The sequence below is a fragment of the Homalodisca vitripennis genome, chromosome X (genome assembly GCF_021130785.1).
Source record: "Homalodisca vitripennis isolate AUS2020 chromosome X, UT_GWSS_2.1, whole genome shotgun sequence".
NCBI lineage: Eukaryota > Metazoa > Arthropoda > Insecta > Hemiptera > Cicadellidae > Homalodisca > Homalodisca vitripennis.
This window is the reverse complement of record NC_060215.1, coordinates 96064632-96085999: the sequence shown is the minus strand read 5'-3', so window position 1 is coordinate 96085999 and position 21368 is coordinate 96064632. Positions and strand designations below refer to the sequence as shown.

General features: G+C 31.8%; 1 protein-coding gene across 2 annotated transcripts in view; it reads right to left on the bottom strand.

Moving 5' to 3' along the window:
• Nucleotides 1–5173: 5173 nt before the first annotated feature.
• LOC124369720 (galactosylgalactosylxylosylprotein 3-beta-glucuronosyltransferase P-like) overlaps nt 5174–21368 on the bottom strand; it is a 209576-nt gene continuing 193381 nt past the window's right edge. For both annotated transcript variants that reach the window (XM_046827777.1, XM_046827778.1), the window contains 6 exons: nt 20521–20806; nt 16076–16233; nt 13349–13525; nt 10354–10467; nt 7294–7417; nt 5174–5796 (listed from right to left, as the gene is read on the bottom strand). In XM_046827777.1, the coding sequence (XP_046683733.1) occupies nt 7310–7417; nt 10354–10467; nt 13349–13525; nt 16076–16233; nt 20521–20806 (843 nt within the window). In that variant the 3' untranslated portion in view covers nt 5174–5796; nt 7294–7309. The remainder of the gene's footprint in view (nt 5797–7293; nt 7418–10353; nt 10468–13348; nt 13526–16075; nt 16234–20520; nt 20807–21368) is intronic.

Genomic DNA, 21368 nt, shown 5'->3' with positions numbered 1-21368 from the left:
ATCCTATTAAACTAGTTTTATTTAAACTGTAATGTTATAAGTGTTATCATAATGTCTGTAAACACTAAATTTGAAAATAAACAGTATAAAACTGAAATTTTTTAAAATTATTACATTTGTAATTTGTACTTGTTCAATAATAACATCCACAGAATACTTCTTTGAATAATACGTTTTTTTCTTTATTTTTCATTATTATTGTTTAATTGTGTGTTGAGTGATTTAATTTTGTATGAAATCAAATATTTTAAAAGACCAACATTTCTTTTGAGTATCAAAATAGTAAGTAATTACTTCAAAGTAAATCACATACAAATATTTAGTTACAATGCTTTCAAATATTGAATAATTGCAACATTCAATAATTGGTGTTTTACCATACAACTAAAGCCGAGCATAAAAAGTCTAAAATCGTGTATTAGATGAATATTCCATTCTTATTATAAATACTGTCAACCAGTTGGTTGCTTAGATTACTTAGGTGCTTAAAATAAAATTTGGATATGGATGACTTACTTTCAAAAATATTTTAATCATTATTTGTTAAAATTGGTTTTCACAGTTTATAAAATAATTAATTCATGTCATGCCTACCTTGCTTGTAAATAAATTACTAATTAACAGCTCTAGGTTTGTTTTATATGTACAATTAGCGTTTAGATGTACAGCAACATTACCTATTCCCAGCAAATAACGTACGGTATGCATTAAACTTCTTCCCTGAAACTGATCTTTTTAGTGTTTATGGAGAGTTAAACAAACATGTATATAAAAAAACCAAATGGAAGAAGATACGTGAACTATAAAATAATTTATACTAAGCTTCAATACAAAATCGGATCCAAGAAGAATTTGTTTGGCTTTTTAGAATTGTATTGTAATAATTAACCAATAGGAACTTTTTTGGACTTAACCAATCCATTCACTCACTAATTTTAACACTCTGTAAACCTCAGGAAATTAATTTTTTTCACCTAATATCCAATTATCAATGTGTATAGACAGCCAGCTTTAACATCTTTTAATAAATCATTGTTTTTCACTCCAATTCGGTAAAGATATTTATTCCTCATCAGTTTACTTACCATTGTAGTACAGTTTAATAATCTAATTATTAAGAAATCTGAATCACCATTTATCATAACTTGTGATTGCATCACCGATTATACTTGCAGTTGTCGGCCTAATGTCAGAAGTGGCCTCTTTTGATTCATAATGATTCAGTTGTTCATGTGTTACACAATCACATTCCTCCTACAATTTAACATCATGATACTAAAATCATCATCAAAATAATTAGAATGTTTTTGAAACGATCTACTTCAATTTAATGTAACCTATGACCAGGCATGTTTACTGACACTAAAAACAAAAATGTATCATAAGGAGTAAATCATCTTTTATTTTTGTCTGTCAGATTAACCAACTAACAAAATGAAAATATTGTTCTGCACAGACAACAAACCCTAGTAATGAAACATTGCATGATTAGTGCTCACCTCTGTTGAGTTTAAAGCAAACTGTTAAGGAGGTGGAAATGTTCCTCTGAAGTATTGTGGGGTTTGTTCTGAGAGCCGCAGAAAAACTCCATCTAAGTGAGTGAATGGGTTATACAATCATCAAAGTAAGTGATCCTTGCTTTTGTTTGATACACTTAGTTAAAACAAACTAAATCATAACAAATATCAGAATTCAATCTATAATTAGTTATTTCTATTTTGAATATACACTCCATTTTGTGATTTTCTAACTGTGCATTATTACAGAAAAATGAAAAAATTGTGATTCATTACTTTTTTGAGTAAAACATCACATCATCTTCTACGTAACAAGTGTGTAATACACTATGAATTATTTTGATTAGAGTTGAAGGACTAGTAATATACATACAAGTGAAAGACTATTGGAGCAGCCGATACAGGTTTACTCAAGTAGAAGCTACATATGGTATGACAATGTTGCTATAACCACCTATGTTAGTAGTTGTGTTCTCACATCAGTTCACAAAACTATATTTATCAAAAAGCTTAGAATATTTCTTGAATTGCTTTAATGCGTAAAAAATAATTAATCACTTTGCAATAAATATAATTTTGTATTCAGACTTAAGCGCACCTAGCAACTTATACCATTATACATACATTGCCAGTGATATACAGAATGTACACACTTATACACAAGAACACGCTGATATTTACATAACACATACACTCCCCCAATCAAACTTATTCATTAACAATATGCAAACTATTTACATCAACCATAAAATATCAATAACCCAATGTCATAGGGGATATTTTATTAAATATTAATTTAAGTACATTAAACAGCAATTTTCACCCTTTAGCTCTCAAACTGGCATTCACTTTGTCTGTATGGTACAGAATTCAGGTATATTATACCACCTTCATTAATTATGCAATGAGCATATGCTTTGTGAAAATAATACTAAAAGTTCAGTTTAATTTACTTAATGTGTATCATTGTTTTCAAATTAAAAGTGTAGAAAATTGTATTATTCAACTTTTAGCAAATCCCAACTTATTATAAAAGAAACATATTCTGGAATTTCTACAATACATTATAACATTAATTATTTATTATGAGTTAAAATAAATGATCAAAGATTCTACAATAAAGAGAACTTGGCTGTAAGCAATTGGTGAATATTCCACCACATGAAAATAAATTTATTTATTCTAAATAAAATCAATGCATTAAAAAAACATTTCACTATTTTTAGTGTACCTAAAACATTCCTTCAAAATAATTTGAGTTGTAATTTGGATACAGTTTGTTGACAGATGGTAAACACACAATAAACATAATGTGGTTTAATATTTTTTAGTATGTCTTCATTTTTGAGAAACAGTCTAACATGAGGAAGTAGAAGGCATTTTGTGGCATATTCTTTTAAGAATATAAAGCGATGTGTGAGAGGAATTGGGAGGAATTCTCAAACGGTAACCCCAAAAAACCATTATGGGGGTTTTTATGGTGGCATGGAGGAAAAAAGACTGAGCATGTACACTATATAAATAATAATAAAATTAAATGTTTATTGCAGATAAATAACTTAAAAAAAACGCTTCTCTGTAACGTTTTTAAATTTAAAAAAAATTTAAATTTCCAAAAGTAAAAAGTAAAGAACGATTGATTACCATTTAAAATAATGATTACCTTTTGCCAGGCACTTTTAGATTTATATAACAGCCAAATAATTACTTCTATGATAAAAAGTTTGTATTTTTTCTAAAATTTAAACACCTATTATTTTATAATGCATAACAAATACTTTTTAAATAATATTAATACATTCAATGATAACATTGGTGTATTCAGGGAGAATGCTCCTGGGATACAGGCACTTCCCAACTTGTGTGAGAATGAACAACTTGCCATAATGAAACCCTCTGACAAGGGTATACATTCTGTTATAACTTAAACCTTTGGAAAATAATGTCACTATGTTACAAACTACTCGTAGTAATTATATACTGTTGTTGTATTATTATATTTATCTTAAAACAGTGTGAACATGTACATTGTGACTTACTAATTTTTGTAAGTGACCTACTCTGCCATCTCTTGGCAATTTTTAGAATCAAATTGTTGAAGTTCTAATGACATCCACTAGGTGTCAGAAGTGCGTGGTGTGAGTAATCACTACTAGGTGGTGCTTCTGCCAAGCGTTAGGATTAGTGTCGCCTTAATCTCTATCAGTTGGGCTATTCATGGCTACCGACAATAAATGTCTTAATTAGTGTCACGTTTATGTTAATAATTGTTTAATATTTTTTAGGCCTATATGAAATGCTATAACATTCGCAGGGACAGCTTTTCTCCTATGAACCAAAATTGAAACCAAATTGGATTTTTTAAAAGTTTTATATAGAAAAAGTGGTTAAATGAAGTTTTTCTCACAAAATGTCATAATTTCTTAACTACCGTTTCAGAACTTGAATTTTGAGAATTTCTATATTAAGTACTAATGTAATAACAACAAAGTTATTTTATGAATTAAAAAAAAATCAATTATTGGGATCTCAGGATGTAAGTTATTGCTCAAAGAGTTTAAGTATTACATGAAACTGTACAGTCAGTGAATTTTGTTTTTAAGAACTAAAATATATATATATATATATTTTAGTTCTTAAAAACAAAATTCACTGACTGTACAGTTTCATGTAATACTTAAAACTCTTTGAGCAATAACTTACATCCTATATATTTTATATATATATATATAAAATATATATAGGATGTTTATATTGTATTTAATTATATTGTATTTAATTCAATTATATTATTGTTTATAATTGTACAATTTATATTATATTTATATTACATTATAAAATACATTGTATGTTTATATATATATATATATATATATATATATATATATATATATATATATATAAACATACAGGGATTTTTAGATGTTCGGGAAGGTCATCCTCGGACACACCCCCTGCTCCCATGGTAATGGATCATCATTTAAAATTTCTTCTTTTTCTCACATTACCACATGGCAACCATATTCAAATTTATAGCCTGAGAATTGATGAGATAACATTAGTTATGAGATATAACATTATTAATGACACTTAAAGCCTAAATTGTATTTTAATGGTTAAAACTTTGTACTGGTACCTAGTTTTATTAATTGTGTGTTGAATACATTTTTTATACATGTGTCATGCAATGGTTGAAAAAGCTCACCGTCGAAAATATTTACTAATATTCTGAACAAGTAAAAATTTTCATAACATGTCGGTACCTTTTTTTGCAACTGGTGGAAATTTACAACTTATATTGTATTGTGAGAAATTGGTCTGTTCAATCACTAATTCACTTGTAGTATCAGCCAGTGGGTTTTGCATCTGAATGATCTCATAAAACGATTTTATGGTTTATTTATAATATTTGGAAATTTACTGCCTAAAATAACGGTAACCCAGCATTCAAATGTAGGTGAACATTGCTATTTTTAATAAAACAAAGAAAATACATAGTCACGAACAACACATTTTTATTTCTAGCTGTAAATAATCATGTATTCTTACTTTTTGGCATAACTTTTGACCATTTACAGTGATAACATTATGAAGTACAAATATAAAATGAAAAAGTTAATGCTATTGACATTTATTGTAACAACTTAGTAATTCTGTTTTAACATTAGGAATTACAAACAAAAAAAGGAACAAGTAATGCTATTGAAATTCATTATAACAACTTATAAGCTCTGCTTTAACATTAGGAACTACAAACATAAAAGAAACATGTAATGCTTTTGACATTCATTACAACAACTAAAAATATTCTGTTTTAAACATTAGGAAGTACAAACAAGAAATGGAACGTGCTAATTGCTTTTGACACGCATATAACATTATTAAAATGTTGTTTTAGCATTAGGACATAGAAACAAAAAAAAGGAAAAAGTTAATGCGTTTGAAATTCATCATGACAAGTTTACACAAATGTTATTTTTAGCTAAGTCAAAATTCACTATTCGCTGACAGTCCTTTTCTTAAGAAAAACCATTAACCTACTTATCACATATATTTGTCCATTATAACATCAGATCATGTCACTCAATGCATATAAATAAAACAAACATTAATATTTCCATAAGCACTATCTACAAAAGCTTGGATGGCAACTGTGTCACATTTGAAAATCCAAATTGTCTTTTAGAATAAACATGTAGTGATGAAGTACAAATTGTAGAACTTCAACAAAAATAAAAAGCTTTGATAAGGTGGATAGGATTGTCCTTAAGGCTGGAATCTGAAAGAAAAGAAACAAAAATTATTATTGATGAACAAAGTATGGTACTAGTTAAGTGTTTTAGTTGTGTTCGTAGTTGTAGTACTAAGTATCATTGTTTTTTTTTTAGTAAATAAGTTTAATATAATTATGTATTTTCTACTGATCTATGGTAACTTCTCAAATTCATCTTAATGCAATTTGAATTAAGAAGCATGAATCTATATAAGTATAATTTGAGTCTTTAAGGAATATAAAGTACACTATAATTCATACTTCTTAATACGAGATCGTAACAAATTATAACAGACATTTATATTGTACACAATGACAGATACAATATCTAAAAGGGGGAGTGTTAGAGTACATAACATGTTTAAAGTGTTTTGTGCAAATCAGACACGGTTTTGTTAGAATAATACATTTTTTAATACCTGTTTACTTTAAACTGCCGGTAACACAATTGTCTCTGTAGATAAGAAAGTAAAAGGATAAGGAATAATAGAAAGCGTGCTTATACCTGAGATACAGACCCATTCTAATGCACTCAATCGCTTACATGTGGACATTAGTATCTAACCCTGTACTCTTGCAGATGTGGTGGTTATCTCTTTCCTAGTGAATTTTGTATGGTTGCACTGGATAACCATTGTGGAGATTCCTCTATAAAACCGAGAATAAGAATAAGATCCAAAAGTATTAAGGAATGCTCTGAGACTGCAAGATCCGTGCCAAGAGATCGTCTACGACATTGTTATTAGTTGTATACAGGCAATGTTATTAACATCAATGTTTCTTTAAGGACAGAGCTAACCTTACTGTCTGGTTATCACAATGCTTTACCACTTTTACAGCTCACAAATCACGTAACACAGGCACTTCACTCATTAACTGAGTGTGGATGATAAATAGCTCACCTATTCTACGTGACATATTCAGTATACAGAATCCCTCATAATTGTCAGACACTGTTCTTGTACCAGTGTAGCTAGAATTATATAAAGCCAACATGTCATACTGCAGCAACATAACTACTATGCACTCATTATGATGGATATCTCTGAGTCAGAGATATGTTGCTTCTGCAGGGAGTCCAGGAAGACTGCTATATGTATCATTTGTGACTGCAAAGCGATTGCTCTGATCTGGTGGAGAAATCTTTACAGAGTACTTCTAAAACCAGCTGAGGTGAGATTTTGAGCTCCTTATCAAAAGCCTCAAGATGACCTGGTTTGTCTGGATTTCAGGGTTAAGTCATAAAAAATCTTCAGGGATTCGGTGATGGTGAGTATTAATCTTGCTCTTTTGACCCTACAGTATCATATTGAATCGTACTGTTTTTGCATCTTTGTATTACATGTGTAATAGTCGCCTTTATGTGACAACTGGCATGGCACTATATGTCTAAATACTTAATTTTAATTCATAAAGGCAACTTCATCAACTTATTAATGCATTTTAATGCTTCTTACTTGAACAAAATCTTAAGTTACTACAGTATAAGAAGTAAATACTCACATGACTAGATTTTCAGTCAGACAATCAGGTGTCTCAGGTGGATTAAATTTGTGTTTCGGTACTTTTTGATGTCTAACACCACAGCAGGTTTATTTTTCTTCGTTTGGGTGTGCCAAACTAAAATCTGCAATAGATAAGACTCAACACCTTTAATTTGTTATTCAAATAAATTGTTAAGAGAAATTGTACTTTTTACAAACAGAGACATATGAGCAATTACTTTTATTAAATTACACTACCAAATAAGAAAGTATTTAATGAATTTCTTAAACCAAAAAGTTTGATTTCAAAAAGGAACGGTATGTTTGTTTTGGAGGATATGATTTATAGCTTTAAATCTTGTGGGTTTTGTACTGTTCTGTAATTGTTCAGTAAGTTGTGACCTATAGAAAGTTTCTGCCAACCTAGAAATTTCTGCCAAATAATAATTTCATCCTACAGCAATTTCATGATGTCAAATGATGTAGTTAAGCAGCTGTACAAGTGTATTGGCAGGTAATGTTATGGGGAGAGAATGGGTGGAGCTTCATTGCTGTGGTCCAGTCACATTCATGACAAGAGCTACATATTTAGTCATGCGATAACACTTTGTGATTGAGAGGACACTAATGTGGCCAAAACTTATCTCTCACTCAGCTTGAATGGAGTTTTGCTGGGCCACGCATAGTAGCCAGCTGTATTCTGTGTCACCAGTCGGTGCTTGTGTAACCATGTACGTACTTCACTTTAACTCGGATTTAAATAGCAATATTTTACCTTCAGCTCTTTAAATGACTGATATTTAAATGAAAATTCTTAAATAATATACAAAGTTTATTAGCTTTAAGGTTGAAACTTTATCTATTGGTTATTTATTATTTTGTTTTAAACGAACAAAGTAATATATAATATAAGTTACAGGTTGATCTGTTTTAAAAGTACTTTTATTTGAAGAATAAAAATACAATCAGTATCAAGTAGGTCTCTAGTATCAACAGAATACAAACTTGTTATCCATATTTTGAGCTTGATCTCTACCATATGCTTTAGAATTTTAATACAGTGATATACACTATAGCAGCAACACTGACACTTGGATAAAAAACAATTCTGAATTATGTTTGTTATAATATTTACCGCAAAAAAAAGAAATATTAATTTAGTTACATATTTTGGCCAAGAGATTACAGTACTTTCCAGCAACAACTGGATAAAGATTGAATTTTATTACTGTGTAATACAGTGGACCACATGTATGGACAGATGAGCTAAACAGCAAAACAGAGCCACTAGGTATGGCCCACCGAGCTGAGGGACAGGACGTAGTAATAAATCAATGACTTGACACAGTGAACAGCCATGGCCAACCTCGCGGCCTGGCGATCTGAGAGGGCAACCATATAAATTTTATACTGATCACAAAGGGTATATATATTCCCATGTGTTTAACAGAGGAAGTGTCATGATCATTGGAGTGAAACTGTGGAAACAAGAATCTCCTCAATAGGTGTCCAAGTACAGCAGAAGGAATAGTCCAGTAAATGGCAGAGGTTATAGTGATAATTATATATCAATTAATTGTAATGTTTTAACGAATTAAGGTATCAAGCTCATTCAAATTCTCCTTTATAGGCTACCCAGTTTGTGGTTGTCAGAAAGCTTTCAACTTCCAACTTTCAATAAGCTTAAAGTGTCATTTCCACTAATAAAAACCAATTTTTGATTCTTTCATTTTTTCTTGATCTTTCTTTCTTTCTATAAAAAAACACAGGGAACACTCCATTCTAAAACACAAATACAGTTCTTGGGTAATGAAGTAAGCTATTCAAATTTTTAAACGGAACATCATGAGAGCTATGCCAGTTGGCAAAAGAGAACATCGTATTTACAAAGACAAAGCGATTTACAAAGCAATAACGAAAAAATATATGTGAAACTAGTAATACTCAAATCTTTGAAACATATATATATATAACATTTATCTGGTTTTACAACTAAATTAATACTGGAAATAATATAAATAGTATAAGAATATGCACTGTGTAACAGACTGATGTAGCACTTTAGACTCAGTTCATCATAATTGACTATATACTGACCCTGTGGCATTTAAGTAATAAACTATAAACTTGCTAATAGACTGATTATACATGTAATTTTGAATGGCCTTTCTCTAATCAAATATTGCTTATGAACTCTCTAACTAGTTTAATGAAGGTCTGTTTACATGTACTATTTATTCACCAGATACTATTATGTACAAGAAGACAGTGTGAACAGCTTGGGGTAACATCTTCCGATTCTGTTTTTGTTTACCATCTCTGTTAAGGGGAACTTCCTCAGCTTCCCCTGAAGTAGGCACACTCCAGTGCTTTAACATAATGAATAGTACCCCTACTACTGAAATATTAATCCTTTATATGACATGCTACATTAGCACACGCAGCACATCTCATGATATCAGACTCCGGGAGAGAAAAAAGTATACTCAAAAGTTAAAAATTTGATAAACCTGATACTTTGGATGCTTACTGCTCTAAACTGGCTATGAAGGAGTCGATGGTGTGTAATAATTGGGAGCCCTTAGAAAATATTTTAATGATGATCGACCATAATGCGGTTGCACAGCAATATCTAGCCTTAAATGGTACATTTGATTGAATCTAATACCTACTAAAATGATTACAATTTTTGTACTCATGGCAATTGTAAGTAGGGCTTAATCCAACCAGTAGGGGTCATATAACAAGATTCTAATAATGAATTCATATGACTATTAAAAACAATAATAAACTTAAGTGATAAGTAGTTTACTTTGAAAATGCATAAAATCTGTTAAGTGATGTATACATTTGATCTACATTACATGACGGAATGCAGACCTGTTCGGGTGCATCAACTAGTCGACCCCAGCTGTGATAAGTTATAATGATGTACTTTTTACGTATTTCAATTTCTCGACATTAGTAAATCGCTGCCAGCAACTTATACAAATAAATGGTGCATGTAACAAGTCTCACAAATCTACCACAAAAAATTTAATTTGAAACAAAAATCTATAAACTCTGGAAGACTACAAACCTTGGTGCAGTTATCTGCTCTTAACTCAATATCTTTGGGTTCAAAAGGTGCGAGACTCCTTAAAAATCCATCCTCTTCAAACCCTGGTTTATAAGGCATTGTGGCTTTTGGTCTCTGTGAAGCAGAACAAATGTAATTAGAAATATATATGATTTTTTTCAATAGTACCTAATGTTATAACATCTTAAAAATCTATCTTCTTCAACTCTGGTTTACAAAGCACTGCAGCAGTTGTGATTTTTGTTTTCTTTGTTTCTAACCTAGAACTATCTGTGATATTTATTAGAAATAATGAAAAATTAAAGAATTTGTATATACATTAATTTATTTGGAGATGTTCAAAAGTGTTTAAATGTATATGTAACTGAAACAAATACAAACTATTATGATTGGTGAATACAGTACAGATTCAGTGTGCATTCATATATACAGAAACAAGGACTTACATTTTATTGGGCAGTTATGCAGCCCTAAGATTTCCTAGGTGTTGAGCCTTTAAAGCCCAATTAAGTTTTCTAATACTCAGTTCTCTGACTACTGTTGTAATAGTCCTGATGGGGGTTCCTGATGATGAAGAGATGAGATGGCCAACAAAGCAGCATGAGAGCTGTATTGGCCTCAACCTTGTTTTAATTCTCATGAAAACCTATGTCAAAAGTTATATAAAAATGTGAGGCCATTAACATTGATTACTCTTTACTGAAATAGTTCTCAGGATTGTGACAGCCTAAGGCTATTCTAAATCCAAAACAGATCAACAATTGTTTGATTTTTAAACTTGGAGGACTGAACTTAGGTTATTTTCTAGCCTGATGACTAGACACTGCAAACCTAAGTAAGGAATTCACTATTCCCTATTATAATGTTGGGGTCATCAATAGCAACCCTGGGTAGAATAACAAACGTTAATTCACAATAACCCACAAGGGTGTACAGGTATTTAAGGTAAACTACCAATTCAATCCTCATTATAGTATAACATATCTATAAATGCCAAAATAATAGACAGAATTTAACATTTTGTTAATACATTTATTTTGTTGTTTCAAACCGCCCGTTATACAATCTCTAATATTAAACTCGATGTCAAAAACTGTTTCATCAGTTTCAAATGTGCACTTATGTGTGGTTTTTTGGACAATATTTTCTAAACCTATATTATGAAGATTGTTTGTACTTTGTATTTGTTTCATCATTTCAATCTCGGCCAGTTTTTGTACAATATCTCCCAAAAATCCCAGTGATTCAATGCAATGTATCTGCTAAAAATCCCAGCACTATTTATTTTGTCCGTTTTATAGAGCTTCAAAAAATAATTTTAAAACTATTTTTCAACCAATTTTTAAGATTTACATTTCTTTTTAAACTCAGCATGAAATTTATAAAATTATAGAATAATCACTTTGATAAATATTTATTCTTGCAATTTGGTATGCTAAAAATAACATGGCAAAACACTTTTTTTAAACATTTATTTTCCTTTTTATTAATTTTAGGTAGATATAAAAAATAAAACTAAACACTAATATGACCACTTTATACTTTAAATATACAGTTACAAATGAGCGACCACACCAAATTTCACAAATTATCTAAGTAAATAAACAAATATTGGATTAAAAAAAGTATATATAAAATGTTTTTTATGAATTAAAATTATTTATATGATTGCTATAGTAAATTTCAAATTAATTAGGGCTAAAACCAAATATATACTGCTTAATTAAAGAAATACAAACATATAAAGTATAATGATAGAAATGACTAAGTAATAATATCAAACATCAATTCTGTGTACTTAGTTGTCATTTACGTATACAAGTGTTGGAAACTGCAATATCACATATTTTATGTTCTTCTGTATTTGTAAAATATTGAATAAAGTTTAGTTCTACAACTTTATTAGACAAATTGATTCTTTGTAATCATTTTGGTATAGCGCAAGTGTAACGTACATTACAGTATGTTTTATATTTTAAAACAACAAATAATTTGTGAATGTTCGTAAGTTGGGACTTTATGTAGGTAACTATGATGTCTGCATACACAGTACAATTGGGATTGAAAAGGCTGATTTGATTGAAAATAACGATTAACAAGAATTTTTTGAGTAGTTCACAGAAAACTGTTATAATTCTTGAAGTGAAAAAAATTTTGAACAGTTTTGAGGAAAACCTTGAACTATTTGGCATGAGGTGATTATTTTTCTAGTATTAGTGTAATTGATTTGGAAAAGGAACTATAAAAGATTGCATTATTAATTCAGTATGGAAATCATTCATTTATCAGGTTGAAATAAAAATGTCAATAATATAAATCCAGAGGTCAAATCAAATTCTTATTATCCTCAGGATACTAAATTGATTAAGTAAAGCTAAACAAATTTTCTATATACATAATGATATTTTTTAAGGATGTAGTTTTAACAACATTTACGTTGTCTGGCAAATTCAGTAGACAAATTTGAAATCAATTTCTACTGATGTATGAAAATGCTTGATCAAATAATTCACACAAATTAGTGTTAAGACATTAATTAAAATGGTTGGATATTGGATTTTTTGTAAAATAAATAGTAGAGTGCTGATTAAGCGAAAGCCAGTCTTCCAAATACTACCTCCGTTTAGATTGACTTCAAACTTTGGATAATCTTGAAAGTCCAAGCTTGTAAACAAGCTGAATAAGTGGCAACTTCAATCTTTAAAACAATCTTAAAACAAGTTCATAAACTTGGTTCCTTGGTTCCTAGGCTTGTTTCAAGCTTACCAACTTAGGCAAGGAAGCTTGGTACAAGTTCTAAACAAACTTAATGTGCTGTTGGGGTATAAACTATGCAATGGTGTAAAATATTATACTTACTTAATTAAGTCTTCAGTCTTATTTGCAATTTTTTTTGCTGTTGTTCCATTTATTATTACAATTAATATATCACTCTATTTCTCATGTAGACAACTTTTATTATCTAATTACAATCTATTACAGATAATGTTATTACCTGAAGAAGGAATTTAACATTAACTGCAAAACCCGCCATGTCAACAGGAAATTTCCTGCCTGCTATCCATCCATCATAGAAACCAGTGAGGGATCCATTTCGAACAATGGGGGTGCTCATTCCAAAGTTGGTACAGAGACCCACTGGCCACATGGAGACTCGTTCGGTAAATCTCATCTGGAACAGAAGATAATAGTTTCAAATATTTTATCTAGAATAAAGAATTAACTTTTGGAATCCATTTTCACAAGCCATGATGAAATCTAAACAAACTTTAAAATATTATGCAAGGGTAAAAATTCCCCCAACTCAATTCTCTGAATCAATACACACAGTGTTTTCAACATGTCTTCATATTCAAGAGAAATGTATCTATGTTCAACTATGAAACTTTTTTAATTAATATTTCTTGAGTATTTGAATTTACTTAGGAGTGCTTCAATGACAGAAGATGGATATTCACTGGATGTTGCATTTTGTTTAATGAGAAACAGCAAAAGTAATAAAAAGATACAATGTACATCAATAATAAACTAAAAAAAAAACAAGAACTTGGTTGTAAACTATGCCGAAGAAAAATGATAAACCTGTAATAAGTAAAATAGAACATTTATGATGTAATGAATAATACATAAAAAAGAACATGTGACTTGTATTAACCCTCGAGCTGGCAGTTGAAATTTCCTCAAGTGGCAGGCCATTTTGAGGTGTTTTGCAGTAATATTGGTTTTTATTTTTTTTTAATAAATTTGATTATAAACCTATATGTATTATATATCACTGTTTTCACAAGAAAATTTAATTTTTATTTATGGAAATAAAAACCCAAAAATATAAGAAATTTATCACTTTTTTTACTAAGTTTGTTTTCAAAAAATAAAAAAGGTATGTAAAAGTGGTGGGGGTGCACCTATAAAAGACATATTGTGTGAAAAAAAATATTTCCAAAATACCCAAAATGTTGAAAATTTTTTATAGTTTTAGAAAATGTATAGTTTACTACACTTTTTTTAATTAAAACAATTATGAAATACTCTAATCTGAAGATAGTACAATACGGCTAAATTCGTTGCTATGGATACGACTGTGTTACAAAAATTCATCAAAACCTTAATTATTACTCGATAAATTCATAAAAAACATTAAAAGTAAGCCTATAAAAATAAATAAAGAAGCTTTACATCATGATCATCGCATACGAAAATGATCCTAAAGCTAACTAAAACTATCACAACACTGCACATAGCCTAGAACACAAAATCTCACTAATATATTTTTTCACATATATTTCTTCATAACATCACAAAATAAACTGATAAAACACAATCTACGAGAATTTATACGCATAAATAAACACACTTATTACATAAAAACACTTATTTCATGTAATAAACTTACGTTTTAGATGGACAAGAATAACGCGACCGGGTAACAATACAACAACAATGGCCGACTGTTTACAAACAACTCTCGTTTTCAATATGTCATACTTAAATCATGGCATACAAAACAAAACAAAATACATCGATCAAATCAGCAACTATTTCTGATTCCAGTGGTATATGAATCATTGCAGTTTAGTTCGTGTATTGATTATAACAGATGTCAAACGGGCACGTGTCAAATCGACTGATTTTCAGGCGACTGCCACTACAGAAACATTAATATCGACTGATAATCAGGCGACTGCCAGTTGTAGAGTTAATGATTAATCCAATATTAAATTACATGTATGAATAGCCAAATTTAGAATTTTTAGAGGGTAAAAGAGACCCAGCTTTTTCATTTAGATCAAAAGTGGCACTAGATCTTCAGTCAGATTGACAAAATACCTATAGTACAACAAGGTTTTATTGAATTAATACCTTTGTACCATGAATTCAGTCCTTTAACCTATTTTTAATTGAAAATTTAATATTTTAATTGCAGTGAAGGAATTTAATTGTGTTCTTACCAGACTTTAATTCATCTATTTTAACCTATATCTTTCTTGTTTTTAGTTCTCTACTTAGGACGGAAAGATGAGGAATCTCTCATTGCACCTAATCTTAAAAGGACCTTTGTGCTTGCTTCTGGAGTGGTATGATGGTAACGGTATGGTGGTAACGGCTACCTACTGTTGATTCCATGAGGTGGAAGGGGACGCAGCTCTGTTCCAGCTTCACCAGTCAAAGCGGGCAGGGAACAGCACTTCCTCATAACCAGCCTAGCATGAGTCTTTACAATAAAGGAGTTCCACTCACTCCAACAGTCACCCTCTGCAGTAGACTAAATCTATAAATCAATCCTTTTGCCCCAATATCTCGACAATTGTGGTTAGTGATGTGTACGACCATAGAGTTGTTCAGATGTAGTGACAAATCGGTTTTTTCTGTACCCAGTATAGGTAGAGCTGGAAGGTACAAACCAGCCATAGATCTCCTAGGTCTCAATAATGACCAGCTTACTTAGTACCTATATTTTGTTATTAGATACAAAATTTGTTGATTCTTTGCCGAATGAAGTACTAAAGCAAATATGAACATAAATATTCATTGAACGATCTTAATTGTAGTAATCATTGAATAATGCATCAAATATTTATTGGCATATAAACCAAAGTATAACAAGTTTGTAGTACTAACAACTAAAACAAATGTTTTTTATAATTTCTTAGGTTAATCCCTTACTTCTAATACATTCTTGGATGAATAAAGAGCAAAGTGTAGTAATTGGTAGGACCTTTACCTCTTGAAATAGAGCAATGTCATAAGTATTGTCATCATCTGCAAAGTAGAAAACTCCTTTAGTAGCATTAGCTCTCAACCACTTGAGTCCTCTATTGCGATTTGAGACTCCTCGAGGTTTTGAACCTGTTTTGTTTTTATATATATCAGGCATTGGAGCTGAAATAAAAAGATGCCGTTATTGTCTATGGTCAAAAAATAATAATCACAAGTACCATATATATATGGTGAGAAGTAAAATTACAAAATATTCATTTTCTAAAATTAAAAATATTTCAAAAATTGGCTTAATTGTTTCTATCCTGCTATTATGTAAAACCAGAAATAAAACAATGCATTTTTTTGATGATAAACTAAGTAAAAAGTTCTTTTTAATATATGTGCTAAGGCTGATTAAAAAATTAATTAAATTACATTTACAGTTTAAATGCACATTAACAAATGTCAGTGGTGAATTTTTATTCACCTCAGGCTGTGCAAATTTGTACTTAATTACTTAATGCTTATTTAATGAGTAAATATTTCATTGAGGAATATATAACAGATTATTTTATATTCAATTCTATGATGGTTTATAAGTAGTTATATTATGAGGGTAGGCTGAAAATTAATGCACACATGCTTGTAAAACGCGATTAAAATGAGCTATAAAAGCGCAATTGGTACCATTCCTCCTCTACACACATGTGCAGTTTGAAAACCTTGCGTCAATCCATTGTATTGTTAGCAGCGTAACCATGAAGACAGATTCAAATGCTATGTCAATTAGATGTAAACAACATGCTATTATTGAATTTTTAACTACTGAAAAAGTGAATCCTACTGAAATCCATCATAATTTTAAAAGTGTTTACGGTGACCATGCTGTTGATAGATTGACTGTCAATTGATGGGTGATAAAATTTCGTAGTTGTGAGCCTGGAAAAGCCATAATTGTTGATGGACGTCCAATCACTGCCACAGACGACAAGCATCACAAACTCGTTGATGATTTGATTCAAAGTAATGAGCGAATCACCCAACAGCGTATCGCAAACCATATTGGAATATCTAAGGAATGTGTTGGTTTCATTATTCAACAATTAGGATACCGGAAAATCTGTGCACGATGGGTGCCACGCCGTTTAACGGACGAGAACAAACAGCGTCGAATGGAATGCTGTCAGCAACTTTTGCAGCGCTACTATGACAAAGGAGACAACTTTCTTTTGAATAATGTGACAGGGGATGAGTCATGGGTGCACCATTATGATCCAGAAGAGAAAAGACAAAGCACTTATGTAGAGATTATCGACATTTGGGTTCTCCTGCAACAAAAAATTCATAACACAAGCATTCACAAAAAGAATCATTTGACTTTGTTTTGGAATGCTCATTGAGTTTATGTGACCGATTATCTGGAACAAGGCATGACGGTAAATTCGTCTCAATACCTAGAGAGTCTAAAACACCTCCGACGTTGAGTTGTCGTTTTAGTGGCAGCCTCGAGCCAATAATCTTGCAACACCACAACCCTCGTTCGTACAACTTCGCGCGCAACTGAAAGGGCAATGAGAAAGCTGAAGTTTGAACCTAATTCTACACCCTCCCTATTCCCCCGATCTAGCACCCTACGATTTTTTATTTTTTCCCTCTACTCAAGAAAGATTTCAAGGGTACTCATCACACTTCAAAATATGCAGTGAAAGCAGCTATTACGTTCTTGATTTGAGAAAAATCAGAAGAGTTTTTCAGTGACGGAATCTAAAAAACTTGTTATACGTTGGGAGAAATGTGTTAGTCTTAATGGTGACTATGTTGAAAAATAAATGAATGATTGTGAAGCTTAAGAATTGTACTTTTTTCTTTTTTTTTCCTTCCTGAGGGAAAAGGACAGTTTGTCCCCGCGCTTAGTCCTAAAAGGACATTTGCGCCTCCCTTACTTTAATTTTGTGCCCTCAAAGACCAAGGCTTTTGCAAAAACCAATCAGATTTAAGGGCTCCTGTTCTCTAATGTCCTTGGGGTTGAGGAGATATGCTCCCAGGTATCTTTTTCGAGTCTCTACGATGGCAGGACAATCTAACCAAATGTGCTCCGCTGACTCCTCCTCCTCTCCACAGAGTCTACATTCGTTACTCTGACTAAGGCCTACCTTCATAAGGTGCTTCCTCAGAGGGCTATGTCCTGTCAACATTCCTAATATCAGTCTTATATCCTCCTTATTCTGGTCTAGGAGAGCTGTCCACCCTTTAACGTAAGGAGAGATAAACAATTTGGATAGTCTTAATCCTGAGGCTCTACTCCAATTATTGTGACTTGTCCTCTTTTCCCAATCTTTGACCAGAGCTTTAATGTTGGAGAAGGCTATCCCACAACCTGGCTCAGGCCCCACCAATGTGGATTCCGCTCCCTTTTTGGCGAGGATGTCTGCTTTTTCATTCCCATGAATACCTTCATGGCCCGGTACCCAACCGAGTGTTATTCTGTTATTCATTGCTAGCTCTGCTAGAGCATTCCTGAATTCCCAGACCGCTTTCGAATCAAACGAATAGGTATCAAGTGCCTTCAGTGCAGCCTGGTATGATAATTCTTTTGTGCTCATTTGTATGAGTCTTCTGGAACATGAGTCTATTGCCATGACCTCCGCCTGAAAAACTGTGGCATGTCTTCCTAGGGACACATCCATGTCAACTCTAGGTCCGTGTATTCCGTATCCTGCCCTAGAGTCAAGGCGTGAACCATCAGTGAAAAACGTCAGGACTCCTTTTGTAGGGTAAGCCTCCTTTTTAATCCATTTCTCCCTACTTCCGATAGAGACCGTATATGGTTTGTCAAAGGAGTATTTCTTAACCACTGCATCTGACACTTTGGTTAGCATTTCAGCCTCAGGAAATTTTTGCAATATTTTCATGTGGCCTTCTAAGTAGGTAGCATTTATTACCTTTGTTCCTAGAAGCTTCATTGCACTTATAGCGACTGTTCTCATCACCTCCTGCCCAAGAGGAGTGTAACCCAGGACCGCTTCAATTGCTAGTGTTGGGCAGGAGCTCATCGCTCCTGTGATGCTTAAGCAAGCTAGCCTTTGAAAACTCTGTAGCCTTTTAGCAGCTGTTGTTTGTTCTACTTTCGGCCACCACACTAAGGCAGCATATGTGACCATTGGTTTTATTATGGTTCGTAAATCCAATATATCATTTTGGGTTTAAGTCCCCATTTAAATCCAAAAAGTCTCCCCAAGGGCCATTGTTGCTTTGGATATCCTGTTTCCAATATGGGAGTTCCAAGTGAACTTTTCATCCAGGATTAAACCCAGGTATTTCACTTCCATTATTTGGTTGATGCTGATTCCCTCCAGAACAGGTTGTGTTAGCTGGAATTTTCTTTTCCTGGTAAAGGTAATCATATTTGTTTTAGAAGGGTTGATCCGTAGATCTTCCCCATGACACTAGTTGCTTATGAAGTTCAGTTCTGTTTGTATTAGGCATTCCAGCATGCCTTTGTTTTTTTCCTTTGATCATAAGCACTAGGTTGTCCGCGTAACATAGTAGCCTAGTTCCCCTCTTCTCTGCTTTGCTTAGGAGATCATCCACTACCATCGCCCACAGGAGAGTAGACAAAACTCCCCCCTGGGGGCAGCCTTTCTGGGCCGTGATTGCGGCAGTTTCGTCTCCGTACTTTGCTAGAATAGTACTTTACTTTACTTTTTAAACCGATCTCGCTATTTCTTTTCATTAGCATGCTACAAGCATGTGTGCACTACTTTTCAACCCACCCTCGTAATTATATATTTAGGTACATGTGTAGAAATATTCTGGTTTTGTTATTTTATTTCAATTTTAACCTTAGTAGATAGATTGCTCAGTATATTTTGTATAAGTTTTCATTCATGCATTCTTCAAATTTGCCTATTGCATATGTTTACAAATTTTATGTTTTACTATAACAATATATATTATTTTATAGTGAAAAATGTATGTTAAATGGGATAAAGTACAGTTAATCCAGTTTACGGTCTTCAACCATAACTGAAACGTGTTTTTAAATTCCGGTGTCATGTGTATCACCCATTATTGTATAGTCTTTTTTGTTATCTATAAAGCACTGATTTATTATTATTACACAACAGATTATAAAATTTAAAAAATCAATCCATTATTTAGAAATTACTATGGAAAAAACAACAAACATTGTATAAAAGAAGCATTTACAAAAAACTCTTTTCACTTGAGATGCAACTGTGAAACACATAATATCATTTTTTTCTTAATTTTGTTCTGTTAAATGAAATGAAATATAGGGTTTGTTTCACTACCTACTTTAATTGAGTTCCTTATTCCACTTGAGTGAAGAAAGACAGATCGTTCTCTGACAATGGTATACAGTCTGACAAGTGGTGCTTATAAGTTTAAGACATAAGGTAAAGATTATATAAAAGCTTATAGGTTATAATTCATAATGAATCTTACCGATAAGGTGTTCAAAGGAAAGACCAGTTCGAAGCAAGAGCTGGGTGACCTGTGGAGTAGCGACACGCGAATCCTCGATGACAAGCCAGTGAATTTTAGGAATGTGCATGAGAGTCTGAGCGAGACGGGTTAGTTCTGCCAACTGTTCAGGACGACGGTAAGTGGGCGTGATTATGTACAAGGTTGGAATGTCCTCCCCGTTCTCATCCGTTTGCTTTCCAGACACCGGCTGCAGTTCAGAATCCACCACACTTGTGCAGATCTCACTGCTTAACTTCTGACTTATCTGGAAGAAGAAGAAACATGAATATAAATTTGAAAGGCACACTGAATCGGATTATTTACTGGAGATCAAATCAATTCAATAAATTAATCAAGAAACTAACATACTGAAATATTTAACTGTTTTTTATTATTGTATTGAAGAGTTTAGTGAGTAATTTTTAGGTATCGCATTATTTATTTGATTGTAAGTTATATGTCAATTGCTCAAGGTAATCACTGGATTTCAAAAGTTAAAAAATAGACTTTGATAGATGTATAAGGACACCCACCATTGAACTTTGTTTGGATGGAGACAGATGACACACACAGAATAAGCACATTATAAATGGAAAATTCGCTTGTATGTCAATTTTCTCAATTATGAACTAATTCATATGTTCTGGGTAGCACTTTTAAAGTAAGATTAAATAATCTGAACATGGGAATATAGGACCACTACAACACATAAAGAATGCTTATAGGCAAGGAATGAATGAATGTTATAAGCCAAATAAATATACAATATTGCAATTGTAAAAAATAAACTTTATAATTGAAAATAATTTTTAAAATTACAGGAAGTA